At 39.5% G+C, this 16220-nt stretch overlaps 2 protein-coding genes across 3 annotated transcripts; one reads left to right on the top strand and one right to left on the bottom strand.

Moving 5' to 3' along the window:
- Window positions 1–1945: 1945 nt before the first annotated feature.
- ormdl2 (ORMDL sphingolipid biosynthesis regulator 2) lies at window positions 1946–5111 on the top strand. 2 transcript variants are annotated; one of them, XM_068335362.1, is made up of 4 exons: window positions 1946–2101; window positions 3046–3219; window positions 3907–4058; window positions 4569–5111. In XM_068335362.1, the coding sequence occupies exons 2-4, from the start codon at window positions 3046–3048 to the stop codon at window positions 4702–4704; spliced, it is 462 nt and encodes a 153-aa protein (XP_068191463.1). In that variant the 5' UTR covers window positions 1946–2101; the 3' UTR covers window positions 4705–5111. The 2 variants fall into 2 exon arrangements, with proteins under 2 accessions (XP_068191463.1, XP_068191472.1); XM_068335371.1 differs by having other exon boundaries at window positions 2094–2174.
- A 2645-nt stretch (window positions 5112–7756) lies between these two features.
- On the bottom strand, window positions 7757–12374 carry nemp1 (nuclear envelope integral membrane protein 1). The gene is made up of 9 exons (XM_068341356.1): window positions 12244–12374; window positions 11378–11499; window positions 10984–11200; window positions 10820–10892; window positions 10640–10733; window positions 10407–10521; window positions 9108–9333; window positions 8837–9013; window positions 7757–8446 (listed from the first exon to the last, which is right to left on the bottom strand). The coding sequence occupies exons 1-9, from the start codon at window positions 12350–12352 to the stop codon at window positions 8284–8286; spliced, it is 1296 nt and encodes a 431-aa protein (XP_068197457.1). The 5' UTR covers window positions 12353–12374; the 3' UTR covers window positions 7757–8283.
- Between the last annotated feature and the right edge of the window lie 3846 nt (window positions 12375–16220).

The following is a 16220-nucleotide window of genomic DNA, read 5'->3' as shown; positions in this document are numbered from 1 at the left end:
AGTCATAGGTTTGATTCGCATCTTTGATTTGGCAAAAGTTTTACGCCAGATGCCCTTCCTGATGCAACATTCTGTATTTATCCGGGCTTCGGACCGGCACAATAAGACACTGGCTTGTGTTCTCTTGTGGCTACATTTGTGACGATGACAACAATGACATTACAAAATCTGTCCCCCATATAGCTGGTGAAGTATTGATAAATCATTAACCCACTGTGGAATATAAATAATCATTAAATGAGTGGGTGACTCATCTATAAATGTCTCATCTATAAATTACATCACTTACTTATCTAATTTCTCTGCACAGTAATAACGCCCCCAGGAAATAATCAGATCTATGCTTGGAACAGCCTGCTAGTTGTTGTTTTCATTCCCCACACGTCAGTCATTGGGTCTGTCGAAGATATAACAGTGTTATATTCTGTATCACAAAAATACAAAATATTTCTCTATGGTCTTCTTCTTTTATGGTAATAGTCTCAGTTTATGTGTAGGTTCTCATTTATTCAGGTCATGGCTATCCAAAGTTGTTTAAATCAATCCACTGGACTTTAAGAAAGTTTTTTAAAGCCATTTTACCTCTTATCAAAGAGGAGTGAATAATAAAAATATATACTGTGAAATATATTGCGAGATAAAATATACATTCTTTTGCATGTGCAGTTATCCTGCTGGTGTGTAACTAACTAAATCAGCAAATAGGACCACCAGGAGGAAAAAAACCTCTCTCAAAACATTGCAGGAAGTTACATTTATTCATGGAACTGACTCTGTATCTGGATTTTTTTTTCATGGCACACACCCAAACTGTTCCATCCAGTTTGATGGTAATCCCTCAAGCATCATTTGTCACTGACTAAAAAAAGCAAAGAAAAAAATTGCAATGTCAAAACGACACTTCATCCAGATCTACATCATTTAATTTGGTTTGGAAAACACAACTCAGAAAATCCCTACACCTTAGATACACAAAGTCAAGTAGAGCTTTTTTCTATTAAGGGACATTTTTTCATTTTTTCTTAATAGTTTCCATGATCACAAGGTGAATTCAGACTCTTTTTTTCATTATTTTATATACTGGTCTGATCTTTTAAGGGAAATTAAGAGCACACTCTAGTTAGTAAACACTTCAAACGCATGCATACATATTAGTTTGTACAGACCCCTGTAGCACACACACACACACACACACACACACACACACACACACACACACACACACACACACACACACACACACACACACACACACACACACACACACACACACACACACACACACACACACACACACACACACACAAGGGGGCCTGTGGGCATGCACGGGGAAGTAGAGTGATGGGCAGCCCCTCTGTGGAGCACCCCACATGAGCAACTTGTAAAGGGGGACAGCGCCTTGCTCAAGGGCACCTCGGCAGTGCTCCAGAGGTGAGCTGACACCTCCCACTGTCTGTTCACAATCCCGGTGTTTGTTTATTTGTTTTTTCTCTCTCTGATAATGGTTTACTGGACATGACACAAACAACTTCCACGTAAAGATGGGATGCAAGTTATAAATTTCAGAGGTCAACTTAATTCATTCATTCATTCATAAATTCATTCATCTTGACCACTTCCGCTTTTCCAGGTCACGGGGTCAACTTAAATAACTTCTTTCTACTTGGCTTCAAGGAAAGGCAGAAACTTACTTAAAATACCTAAAGCTTTTTCATAATATTGACAATATTGAAAAAAATTCAATCCTGGATCCAGATCCCGCATCCACATCCACATCCTGATCCAGATGAACATATAGGCAACATATTTGACAGCATCCACTGACAGCATTTATCAAACAAATGCGTATCTTTTTGTCATCTGTTGTACGAGCATTTGCGAGACATTAGAGTTCCAATCCTTTTTTATTTATAGTCTACCTGCTTGGAGCTAAAGCGTTAGCATCCTGCCCCACCTCACCTGCTCACCTGTCCCGGATGTGGGGGGCACGCGCCTGAGTTCCGACAGCTGTGCGCCACAGCGCAGAGGAAGCGGCCGAGCCGTGAGGGCGGGGCCGACGAAAAACAAGGAATTTCCTGGTGAGCTACGACAACAGAGGAAGGTAAAGTTTGCTCCGATGAAATGCAGACTTTTTAACATCGAAAAATTGTACGGATAGAGCCAACTCTCCGCAGGTTAACTAGAGATTTTGACGTCTCTATATTGATTTATAGCGCGCAACAGCTGCGTCACGATCACCGTAACTTTGAAGTAACGCTAGCTTGTTAACTCGTAGATAGCAGTTTAAGTGCTAGCTAGCTAGCTAGCTTGCGAGCGTTACAGGATTTTGAAATTTTACTGTTAAAGTGAAGTTCAAAACTGCGGTGTTGTGAAAAGATACTGTCATATGGTGTTAAGATATTTCATAATTGGTCGTTGCCGTGATTTTGCATTTGACTTTTCTTATGACGACAACTTTATGCTGTAGCTAGTTTCTGCATGCTTAATTTTAGCCAAGTGACGTTAGGGAGTCCTGTGAGAGGAAGCGCCTATATCCTAACCCTTTACAGTTCAGTCGGGCGGTGTCTCCAATTCAGTTCAATTCAGAAAACTTTATTTGTATCCGGAGGTAATTGTCTGCTGCCTGGAGTTGCTATAAAGATGCACTGGTATATTTTATTAGTGAAAGAAGTGGTAATACCAGTATTATCAAAGTTGTTTTCTGATGCCACTTCTAATTTAAAGGCATTCTTGCATTGATATAAAACGCAATTTTCTATTCAGAAACATAACTAGTGAATCTTTGGTGTATTTTGCGTAATAAACCAGTTAGTAAATTAAAGATCGATAGCAATTACTGTTGATAAGCATCTGCGAAAGAGTTTTTCTTCCAGGTCTGGAAATACAGAACAGTAGATATCCTTCATATTTGCCAGTCATTTTATTGTACCACCTGTCTTGATGGTTGTCTGCTTGGTGACAACCATCAAGTTGGAGTTCTTCAGAATAGCAGGTTCCTGTTTTCATCCTCCTGAACTTTACCATGTGTTCTTCTCTTTGCTCCAGATGAATGTCGGAGTAGCTCACAGCGAGGTGAACCCCAACACCAGGGTGATGAACAGCAGGGGAATATGGCTCACCTACCTTCTGCTGACCATCGTGTTGCACATTGTCCTTCTTAGCATTCCTTTCTTCACTGTGCCACTCGTCTGGACCCTTACCAATGTTATCCACAACCTGGTTAGTTAAAATTATCCTCGGAAGTGTTTGTCCAGCTTGTTTCGAGTCCCCAAAAGCTGTGGGGTTAAAGGTGTATGCTTACACTGCTAGAGAGAGATTCAACAAGAGCCTGCAGTGTTTCCCTACATCAGAGTTAGCTTGTAACCAAAAGTTGTTCATCATGTCAACAGAGAAACCCCGTTTACCTTCACTAGAAAGGATGCACGCCACGCTTTTATCTTCATCCCTGCAGTGACGTTTTTACTGCAGGGAATGGTATAAATAATATCTTCCCAAGTCTACTTTGGATCTCCGGTTTCCAGAGACTTTTTATGCAGTGATGGTGCGGAAATATTTGCAGCTTCAATATTTTTTCCATCAGCATTAGGTTGCATTCATAATAACTACATTTTCATTTTTGGGTAGACTGTTCCTTTAAAACCACTCCATGACCAAACATACTGATCACGTTTTAAGATTTCAGATAACCTACTGAATTACTACTCTTGTGTGACAAGCTTACACATGAATGCTTTGTAGTGTTTGATAATGACAGTTTGAATGGATATCTGTGATGTTGTACGAAGATTGTTAATCTTGAGTTTTGAACTGAAGAAGCTTTGGGTGACAATGACCTGGATAACTGAGAACCTACACAGTTGTTGTTAATTTTTGTTTGCTAATAGTTTTTGCCTCTCTCCTGTACAGGTAATGTACCTGTTCCTCCACACGGTGAAGGGCACCCCCTTTGAGACACCAGATCAGGGTAAAGCTCGCCTGCTCACACACTGGGAGCAGATGGATTATGGGGTCCAGTTCACATCATCACGCAAATTCCTAACCATCTCACCGATTGTTCTGTGAGTGTGTTTGCAGTGTACACTGAGAAGTTGTCTGCACTGCTGGATGTCTGGAAGTTTTGCTGTCATTGCAACAGCAAAAAATGTCTGTTTCATATCTCCTGTATATCCCTTTGAGATGAAGGAGCTTCCTTTCATTATGTGCATTGAAATTTGCAGTTTGGAGTAGAATGCATGGACCACTAATGGTTGGGTTGCCATGATTTATGGTGCAGGCAGTCATGTTCCTGTCATGATCAAATACAGTACCAGCAACAGGCCTGGATTATGACCTCCAGGCTCAGTCTGGAGTGCTCAGTGCTTATTAGTAAAAATCACTATACTGGAATGCACAATAAGATGATGACTATGGTAACATATTGCCCAAACATCATCATATTAACATATTTCTCAGCATCAGGTTGCCATGGTAGCATTATCATTTGACACTGCTAGCATGGCTGAAAGCTCTCTTGTAGTTATACAGCAAGAACAGATTAGTGAAATACTCACTTTCTTCTCTCTCCACAGGTATATTCTTGCCAGTTTCTACACAAAATACGATCCCACACATTTCCTAATCAACACAAGCTCCCTCCTCAGCGTCCTCCTCCCCAAGTTGCCGCAATTTCACGGAGTACGGATATTTGGAATCAACAAATACTGACGCGTTTGACTGAACTGTGGATTGTGACTGTCAACACTGGACATGTCGAGTTATTTTTCTGCTGAACTTTTTGTTACTTTTAGAGGTCAGGGAAAAGAAAAAAGTCCAATTTGTCTTAAGTGTACAGACTTTGTGAAATAATATATGAAATTGGCAGTTTTTGCTGCCTTTTGCAGCCTGCGAAAATGTGCAGGAACGTTATAAATTTCTTTACTGACATTCCAAATTTAGTAGCCAGAAATTTTTACTTTGGCTCCAATAAAGAGCAAATTTGAGCAACTCTGCTTTCAAATGTAATAATGATTCATTGTCCTATTCTGCCTCAGAGATAGCTCTTCTGTTTCAACCTGCGCTGGCTGCATGTCTGTAAAACTGTCTGATTGTCACCATAAATGTGAATGAATCCATCCTGAATTTTTTTTGCACAAGTTTCTATTGTTGTCATGCTTTATTTTATTATTTACCAGTACTATGATTGATTGACATGCAAGGTATATTTAGGCTCCAAAAAACGCTGTGAGAGCTACATGTTATGTAGAAAAGGTGCTTTATCTTTTGTTTTTTTGGTTAAATAGAAAAACTAGGAAACCCTTTTTGTTTGGACGTGTACAACCAAAGTGAGTCACTTTATAACCTATGGGGAACTCCAGACTCTTACATGAACCCACTGTGAACCTGTATAATCATACATCCATGGGTTTGCCCCATCTGCATGTTAACGTGTCGGCACTACAGTGTAGTTTCCTTTTTGGTGACGTACTATGGGGAAGTACTGCCCAGGAAGTGTAGCTGCACTTGAATGTGATCACGCTGTTATGCAAAGTTGAGCGTGGGAAACATGCAAATAAGCGTAGTAATATTTGCTGTTTGATGCAGGGCTTGTTCCCTGACCACAAATCCTGCGAGGGCAGATTATAATTCGACAGTGAGGTAAATTTCATCAGATGTGCTCAAAGTAAATAGTGGGGGAGAGAGGATGTGTGGGTTTTTTAAATATCTATTGATAAGGTAACACCACCTCTCTTTTGGTCATCCACAGCAGTCATTACTGGTTTCACTTTCAATGTACAGTAAACTACTTATTAAACCGTTAACACCGTTACCCTGATTCCAAACAAGTTTGGAAAAACAAAACCTGCAAACATCCACCAAAGTTGAACATTTACTCTTAGAAATCATTAAACGATGTGAGTTTTTAATTGGAGAGTTTTATGTAGGTTATTCCATGACTGGTGTGTGGTAGAAGAACATCATTTTGGCAAAATCTGTCAAAACCTGGGGAACATTCAAGAACTTGTAGGCTCGCAGATGGTAACTATTAGAGCTGAAAATAGACTTTTTAAATGACTTTTAAACATCACCTGGATGAATGAGAACCTACACAGACTTTTTGGTGATAGAAAAAAACCTTTTCAACTGCACATTGACTTAAGATTCAAGGGTTTTTACCAATACAGACAGTTTGGATAAGGGACAGTAGTTAAGATCACAATGTATTTTATTCATTTGAAGACTTACGTTGAAAGTATGTGCAGCAATTTCAGCGATAATGTCCACATCGCTCTTTAAGAGGAAAGGATTGAGGCTATCTGGACCTGCAGATTTTTAATGATTAATGACTTTTAAAGCTTTCTGGACTTGATGAATGAGATGGGTTAAAAATCAAACAAATCTAAACTTTTATCCGTTACAGGAGATGAAGACCACGTGTCGGAGGTGTTTACATCGACCCTGCACCGATAACATGTTTTTTAAACTGGTTCACAATCACAGCATATGTACTTTACTTCCACTGAGTAGAGTATTGTCAGGTTTGAAATAGCACTGGTAAGTAAAAGAGATTTGAGTATTTTCCAATTGAAGTTCTCTGTGATTGGCTTCAAATAAAACTCAGATTATGACTTTCTAATCACTGAGTTGCATTTTTTCCCTTCAGGTTTTAAGAAAACAAATCAGCGGGGCAGATTGAAAAGCTATCTTGTGCCCAATTCTTCTTTCTTTAAATGAATTGGCTCTAGTAGATTGACTGAAAACCATGGAGCCTCCCTACCAGCCATCCTAAACATCTTAACAAGAGCATGATTATTGGAAATACTTATGAAAGTTGACATGCAACACCTGTAAACAGATTTGAACTGGGGCAGCAGAAGACTGGGGAAGTTCTCATTTTACAAGCCAGGATGAATGTATGGAACAGTGAGCTCACAGAACAGCAACATGTGTCAGTGATTATTTAATTATTGAATAAAATGCACCAAAAGTGATGCCAGAGGTTCAGATTGATTAGAAATTTCAGACCTTTTCATGAAAAAAGAATTTGTGAGGTTAAATGTCAAATAATTGAACTTGAGATTGCAGTAAGATGAGGAGAAACTAGAGTTGTATTTCTCCAACATAGCAGATTTAAACTGCAGGGTAAAATCAGATGCAGCTTATTCAGCCTTGTGTGGTTTAGAAGGTAGAAATTCCCATTGCTCATGTATTTGAATTTCTATTATATAACAGCCTCTAATGTCATCTACTCTGACAGTGGAAATGGTTACTGTTCATGAAATGAAAGAAACAACTTTTAGCAGATTGTAATTAATCGAGCTACATAGTTCATTAGGAATTATGTTTTGCTGAATGAATGCTAGTTAGACGAAACTTTACATGTACATAATATTAACTGTTCCTTACAATTTCATTCTTAAATATTTGTTGTGTCCATGGAAACAGTGAACCTCTACCAAAGGTGAGATGGAAATAGTTTCAATTCTTGATTTCATCTCTTCAAATATAACACATTAATATTTATAGTCTTTCCATTGATGTTATCTTGTGGAGTTCATCTACTGAGAAATTTGTTAGTTTTTTTTTGTGGGGGTTGACTAAAAATGTCAATGTGGTATTCTGGTCTCTTACGTCAGAAGGCAGCAGCAGTTCTAGCTATACATACTGTATATATACATATAAATATGACTTATAGAGACATACAGCCTGGCTTCAAATGCATCGATATTGAATAAAAATGATGTTCATTCACGTCAGAGTTCAAGTAAAGTTTTTATTGAAAATACTTTGGGACACCAAATGTGTCAAAATTAAAATCGTTACACAAACTCAACCACTTTTTCTCTGAAACAAAAAGCTATAATAAACCTAGAGCCACATCGCGCCCCTGAACTACACCTGACCTGGATGCAGTTGAACCCATCGAGAGACGAAAGACTATGAACACGTTTGGAAAATTAAATAGTAAAACCGTATCTAAGATAATGCTACAGAAAACACAAACTACAACCACATTCTGTAAAAGTTCAAACAATCAGATAACCTCCAGTTTCTCTGTATTTGTGACCTCACACTAAACACAAGATGAGATCTGGCTTTAGCGCACATTCTTAGAAACATTACATTTTCCTTTTTATACTGGTGAGGGATCTGACCAGTGTTCTGCCTGATGATTCATGAACATCAGGACTTGCTGCAGTTCTTGATCCTCCTCCACCAGTAATCCCCTGAAACTCGTCTTGGTGGAGATGCTCCAGCCGCCTTTTTGAAAGGCATCGAACTGTTTCTCGACAGAACTTTGCCACGTCACTCTGGTTTCATCAGAGACGTCATATCCTCTTGCTGTTCGTCATCGTCTGTATCGAAAAACTCATCCTCAAAAAAGGATCCCCCGAAGCCATATTCCTGCACGTGGACCGACACCTCGTTGGGCATCAGGTGAGGCGACCCTTCAACGAAATCAGCAAACCTGGAGATCGATGTGATGACGTTAAAGTCATTCCTACACACAAGACCTGTTTTGTAGATTTTCACGACAGACTGCCTGAGGCAGTTAATCATTGCACAGCACAAAATGCGACCTCACTGATGACTCAAAAGACTTTTAATTATTGTGTCGTCTGGTTGGCCATGACAATCACACCTAGAGCTACCAATACAGCTTCATTATAGACACGATTACTGGCTTCTTGAGGTGAGTCAGTATTTTGTCACAACCAGACTATTATGTTGTTCATTTATTTCTGATCTTGAAGTCGACATTATTCCTTGTCGTTTTCAGCCGAGTGTCAGTGGTGCATTAAGACACCATGTGTTCAATCTGATACAATGAAGAACAGAACATTGTAGTGACACTCACCTTTTTGGAGACTGAAGCCTGGACACCACTTTCCAGGAGTTGAATTCTGGGCTGCTGCATTGCTTTCTCAGCTCTTCCAGCGCTCGCCGAGTCGCTTCCTCTCCCTGCTTCTGAAACTCCTCCTCAGTCAGCAGGCGGCGGGGCTCCGGCTTCCAGCGGACATACAATCTGATTTTCCTGCTCAGGTAAGAAAGATAAAAGGGCAGAGTCTCCTTTCAGGTTGGTGGAGCTGTTCTCTTATGCCACTTCTGTCAGTATCTTTAACACCCACCTCCACGCAGCTGCTACCAGTAAAACTGGGTACTCCAGATTTTTGGAGAACATAGCCGCCACAATGATGGCGAAGGCGACTTGTTGAATCTGGATCCCCAAATAAATGAAGAGCAGGCCCAACAGCTGCAAAGTCCACGATAAAATGTTTATGCTCTTCTCGTCCACCAGAGGGCCGTAACGGTAACACACGGCAAAACTGAAGAATCCCACCAACACAACATACCCTGCCAACACAAAATAGAAATGTTGACTTGCACACAAAACAACACAGCAAAGACACCAGGAACATAAAGCCTAGACTGTGAGTTTGAAACTTTATTTGCAGGCTCTAGAAAGCTGCTTTTGTATTTTGGATCTTTGTGATTTAAGTCTGAGGCTCTAGTGTTTGAGCCCTATGACTCCATGGCACATGTGTCAAACTCAAGGCCCGGGGGCTGGATGCGGCCCGCCACATCATTTTATGTGGCCCGCAAGAGCATAAAAGGTCAGTGTCTAAAAATAAATAGGTTAAAAGTGTGCTTTGACCTGAAACTATATTTCCCACAATGCAGTAATTAAGCCCATTTTAACGCTTTGAACAAAGTTAATGTCCTAACTTGTATTTGATGTTATTTTTCTTTATTCACTTGGTTAATTTGATCCTTGATTGATGGAGTTCTGTGGGTTTCATGACCTGGCCAATTAAAAGCATTTATGTCAGAGCAATAAGCAAACATATTTTTTCTGGTAACTGTAATGTTTGTAACTTGAATAAGTAATAAATTCAGTTATTTAACATTAAGGAGTAGCTACATTTATTTAACATTACCTTGAGTTACATTTAATTATTTATTAGTTACATCTGGCCCTTGGAGGACAGCCGTTATGCTGATGTGGCCCTCGGTGAAAATGAGTTTGACACCTCTGTTCAATGGCAATAACCTATTGAGTTTAGAGGAAACAGTGATGATTACAAATTAAAAAAAATATGTAAACATCTTTTCAATCAAATGGGATCTCAGGGCTCGAGAAAAGTTGGATTATACTGTATAAATATGAACATTTAAACAAGTCCCCATCTTCTTCATTTGGGTTAGGAGAATCCTGCAATGAGGTTTTTCTATGAAACTCCATAAATATACTGTGGGCTAAAACGACCCAACATGTTACTTCCCATTGGCATGATGATGGATAATGATTGAACTATTGGATGAACTGTTCCTTTAACTTGCATGCTCAGTATTTAACACACTAAATGTTTCCAGTTCCATAAAGATGGTATCCATTTTAAATATTTTTATTAGTGAAGGTTCTGTACCCAATGCCACATGCCAGTGTTCTCGCAGAATTATGTTGAGGTTCCTGCAGACGAGCTGCATGGCGTAAACAGAAAACGACCAGCCACCAACGATCAACACATAAAAAGGGCTTTTCTGTAGGTACGACAGACACACAGATAGCAGTTATGATTGGGAAATAATTAAATATATAAATGTGATTTAACCTGAAAAATAGCAGAGAACATGTTATCTAACCTGGAAAATACTTTACCTTTGGCATAAAACGAGCCAGAATAAAAAACAGAATGATGAGGGAAGCGATCATGCCAGTACTCATACCAGCGGAGTAGAAGAAAACTTGACTCCTACAAATAGAAATAAAACAGTAAATAGAGTGAGACACCATGGTTGTTTTAAGTTGTTTCACTGAAACATGTGTAGGAAAAACTACCTGCTGAGTGATTCCGCAAATACGAACAGCAAAACTCCAACAAGGAACACCAGAAATAAATAGATATCAAACTCTGTGTGGAGGGGAAAAAAAGAACATTTATATTTATCTGGAGATCTGCCAGCGACTAGAACATAATTGGTGTCTTTTTTCTGTCTGCTTACTACGCTTGGGATTGATGATATACTCAGTTTTGTCAGCAGGGTCGATTTTGAAGCACGTCTTCTTGCTGAACAAACCGATGTTAATGGTCGTTTCATTGTGGCGCTCACGTAAAAAGCTCTGAAACCAGCTCCACAAACTGAAGTGGTCCAGCTTCTGCAGCTCCTCCTCACCTTCCACAATTTCCACCTTAAAGACGTCTAAACTCCACACTTTGACCTGTCAGACATCTTCAGTTATTATCAGTACATTTTAAGAACGAATTTAATGAATTCATCCAGATAGCCACCCTAAGACACACATAAAATGTAGACTGTATTAACAGCTCTCTTCCGTCGATATTATCTAATCATTTCTGATTTACAACAGTTTCTTAAATAAGAACTTGTGACTGACCTGAATTTTCGTCCATGTGTGTTTCCAAGTTGGTGTTATGGAATTTTTATAACAGAACTTGTTGGGCCCTGACATGGCGTACGTCTCTCCATCCTGGAGATCAATTACTTCATGCTTGTTACCTGCATTTGAAAAGCACAGACATTTATGAGAAAGAAACATGTGATATGGAACAGCAAATGCATTCATTTAATTTAAGGATTGATGTAGTAATGCAGTTATTTTTTTCACATGATCAATGAAACATTACATTTCCCCCTAGGCTCATTTGTTCCCAAAAACGGATAACAAATCGTTTCATTACAAACGATTCAGTGATTTCCTTAAAACAGTTTTTAGCAAACGCGAATCAAAGGGAAGTAAAGGATTAGTTAATGGCGATTATTTTCAGGTCCGATCTAACGGTGTTCGTTCAACGCAATCACAAAGGATACTTACATTATCTGCTATTAACGCTTATCTCATTTTATTCTTCAATAATATCATTATTGAAAAATATTAATTGATGTACTCTTGGAACGAGCTCGTATTAAGCAGAACTATATTTTAGCTGTGCAAGTGTATCTTAATTAATAGTGGCGTACTGGGGTCGGGCTTTGTCACTTCAAGCAACAATGTACAAATTTGTCCTCAGCTAAATTATAAAAAATACAGCAAATATCGATCAAGTCAAATTAGACACCGTCCTGTCCAGTGGCCGGACTGTAAGAATTAACAGCATAAAGGTTTGGGATCCATTCACCTGTGTAACCTCTCAGTTTCAAAGACCATAGATAAGCTAACATAAGTTAGCCAACGATACTCGTATGAGATTTTGAATTAAAAAAGTTTTTCCCCATTGTTGTTCACGCATGCCCACTTCTTACCTGCATCCTGCTGCGAAACGTCAGGCAAACAAGCAAACAGCGCAATAAAAATCATTAATTTTGCACTGCTCAAAATGAAGCTATTCTCTATTTTCATGTATCCCGCCATGATGAGAGCACCACATCCCTCCCCTCACGGTACACACCGCCTGCTCTTCCGCAGGCAGCTCGGTTGAGTTATAGCCGAAAAGCCAATCAGGACGTCGGATTCCATGTCGTCATTACTATGCGACGAGGTAGATTTTTTTTTTTTGCATAAATCCTTTTCATCATCAATAAATGGTTCAGTTTTTTGTGTTCCCTGATCTAAAAAAAAAAAAAAAGAAAAAAATCTACAATTTAAATAAATTAAATTTTTCCATCAATTCAAATTTTTCCATCAATTCAAATATTGAGTGCAAAATCATGTCACATAACTGAACTGTAGTTATTTCTTGTTACATCCCGCTTCAAACCAGTGATGTGTTGTAACTGTCAGTGTTTGTGTGTTCGTCCGTCCATTTGTCCGTCCGGTAGTCCACCAAATATCTTCGCAACCGTTGAAGATAGAAAGGTGAAACAAAAACCACATTACTCGAGCAGCAAAGGGGATGAAAATGAGATGATGACCTTGACCTTGAGAAAACTAGGTCAAGGTCACATTTCAATTTTTGTACACTCAGGAACCGGATGACATAGAAAGACGAGGGAGAAGGCGAGTGTAAGAGCATAGATCTATGTCCTTACTGACACTAGCCTTCTCCCTCGTCTTTCTATCTTAGATCAAAGCTAGTGCTTTGATCTATGGTCAAAGCTACTAGGAACTTGAGATGATAGTTCTCATAGATTGATAGATAGATAGATGGATACTTTAATAATCCCGGAGGAAATTGCACATATCCACTGCTCAGCCAAACATCAGGAAAAAACAAAAACAAAACAGGACATACCACAAGACATACACTACACTAACAGACACATGTAGCATTAACAGTACATATACTAAAAAAATTAAAATATAAACAGTATAAAATAGGGCGGCATGCAGTGGTTAGTGCTGCCGCCTCACAACACGGGTTCGAGTCCCGCTCTGTGCGGAGTTCGCATGCTCTCCCCGTGTCTGTATGGGTTCTCTCCGGGTTCTCCGGCTTCCTCCCTCAGGTTGATTGGCCGGTCCCAAATTGACTGTAGGAGTGAGTGTGTGTGTGTGAATGATTGTTTGTCTCTATGTGGCTCCGTGATACACTGGCGTTGTGCCCGGAGTGTCCCCCGCCTTACGCCCTGAGACTGCCGGGATAGGCACCGGCCCCACCGCGACCTGCGTTGGCGGATTAAGCGGGTTAGAAAATGACCGACTGACTGACAGTATAAAATTAAATTAAATTAAATCCAAATCCATTTAACCGTGACCTTGCCACCTCCCCTCCTGAGAGAGTCATTACCCCCTGATTGCACAGGGCATGAAGGAGGACCTCAGCCTCTCTGTGGAGGTGCTGGGTGACAGCAGACTGTCGCTGAAGGTGCTCCTCTGCTGGGTGGCTGGTGTTGTTCATGATGGCCCTGAATTTAGACATGGTCCTGCTCCCTAGAACTGTCTCCACAGAGTCCAGGCTCATCCCGACCACTGAGCCCGCTCTGCGGATGAGTCTGTTAAGATGGTCCATATCTCTTTTCCTGGCCCCACCACCCCAACACACAATGGCGTATGACAGCACACTGGAGACTACGGGCTGATAGAACATGAGAAGGAGCTTAGGACAGATGTTGAAGAAAGCCAGCCTCCTCAGGAAGTACATCCTGCTCTGCCCCTTCTTGTACACACAGTTCGAGTTGAGTGACCAGTCCAGTCTGCTGTCTAGCTGCAGTCCCAGGTACTTATAGTTTCCTACCACCTCCACCTCACTGCCCTCGATGATCACTGGTTGTGGAGAGGGAGGTGCCCGCCGGAAATCCAGCACCATCTCATGGCTGTAGAGCTGATGGGGGAGCTGAAGGTTTGACTCTTCATGAACAGAGAAGATCTCTCACTGTTAATTTAATTGCCTGGCCTATGACAGTAGGTCAGGGTAACAGTTTGAATTCAGGGGTGTCGCAGGATGTTGCAGTCTCTGACTGCATAGTTCAACTTTGCTTCTCTTTCTAATAAAACTGACATTCACCTATAAATCAACTTATTTAAATGAAGATTCAACTAAAAAATACTGGTCATGCTGGTGGTAGTCATCATTTTTTAAAAAAATGTATAGGACTATACTATCACTTAAATGTCATCTTAAAATTTTAAATCACTCAATTCACCCTGTATGCTGCTGCTACGCAGTCATCGATTGTTGTATTTGGCCTCATAGAAACTAATTTAGGCATTTTATGTGGAAATAAAATCACATAACCTCTAGCTTCTAATTTTTAAGTCTACTGAAGTTGTTAACCCACTGCTTGATTACCAAACCTGCAACACACATACACACACCCATGAACCCATGGTTGAAATTCATGAAGAAATGTGTAACACTCCCACTTCATTTCAGCCATGGGCTCCATAGCTCTACGGACTGAAACTGACATGGCACATAAGCTGACAACTATGGGTAATTTTGATCCTACCCATGAATTGAAGTGCAAAGTTAATTTTCTGCTCTAAACCAGGTCAAGCAGAGACTGTGTGTCCTTATCTGAGATGTGGATGAGGGAGCTGTTTGTTTTTGATACCCTTGTGATACCATAAGTACACAGGTTAGAGCAAGACTGAGTGCTGTGAATAATTTGCTCTGCCACGTTATGTGTGACAAAAAATGTAGCCTCAGTCAGAGTTGATATTATGTTGTTCTTTCTGAGCACATGATCAAGAATTGGAGGGAAACCATTAAAAACAAATTTTCCCACCTTAATTGATAGTTGTTTTTTTCAATCAGTCACTGAGTGGAAATAGAAAAGTTCACAATATCACAAAAAAGAGGAACACGTTTAGTCTTTTGATCCAATTATTATGTACCGCAAGGTACATTCTGAGGTTAGTGTTGCTTACATTGACAAAATGAATTTTGATTTTTTTTTTTTGAAGTACATTGTTCTGTTACATTGAGCTTCAGACTGTATTTTAAAAAAGCAAAAAAATGGAAATGTTAACATGTCTCTTGAGCATGTTGCTTGGGATGAAAGTTATACAACAAGACTGAGGAAGTTACTTGATGTGTGAAAAAGGAAGTGTTTGAGGAATTGCATTTCTCACAAAAAAGCCTTTGGCTCAGTTTGATTTGAGAAAAATGTGACTGGATTTTATTCACGAGTGACAATGATTCTATTCACAAGACAGTGGAACCAATGTGCAACTGAAGAAATTAGACACAAATTTTCTCTGGGACATTTTGAGCCATGTGAAATTTACCTGTTTATCCTGATTTCTATCTATTCCAGCAGAAATACACCAAAATTAACCTCTTGTTGCACCATTAAAGGGTCTAAGTAAAGGATCTACTGCTACCAAATTAAAGTGGAGATAAGGAAAACACACCTGCCATCTGTAGTTTGAATTAATGCTATTGTATGTGGCAAAATCACAATAAAAGTTACTTATTGGCACTTTTAAATACAGCAGGTCTAGAAGTGTTTAGAGACCGGAGAAACTGCCTTTAATCATCATAAGTCAACAATCATCATAATTATACGTCGAAAAATATTGTATATTTTTCCACAAATGTTTCTGTACACATATCCCATGTACCAGATAGGTCAACTTTGATAAAGGTTTTTTATTTTTATTTTTTATTTTGGGAAGGTAACTTTTTCTCATACAAGAATATCCATTAGTGAAGTCTAAATGTTTTTTATACAATATAGGGCAGAAAAATTAGTTTCTGCTTGTATGTCACGGGTTTGTTTTCTCATAATAATACTTGAATAAAGACAGTATTGTTCATGTTGCTTTCTGCAAGAGAGTCGAGGTACACAGGAACGTAGATCTGTGTCCTTAACCTTGAAATATGTTGCGGGTAAATGTG

This window comes from Antennarius striatus, chromosome 2, assembly GCF_040054535.1.
Source record: "Antennarius striatus isolate MH-2024 chromosome 2, ASM4005453v1, whole genome shotgun sequence".
Lineage (NCBI taxonomy): Eukaryota > Metazoa > Chordata > Actinopteri > Lophiiformes > Antennariidae > Antennarius > Antennarius striatus.
The sequence above is the reverse complement of the archived record's forward strand: the minus strand, read 5'-3'. Positions and strand labels throughout refer to the sequence as shown.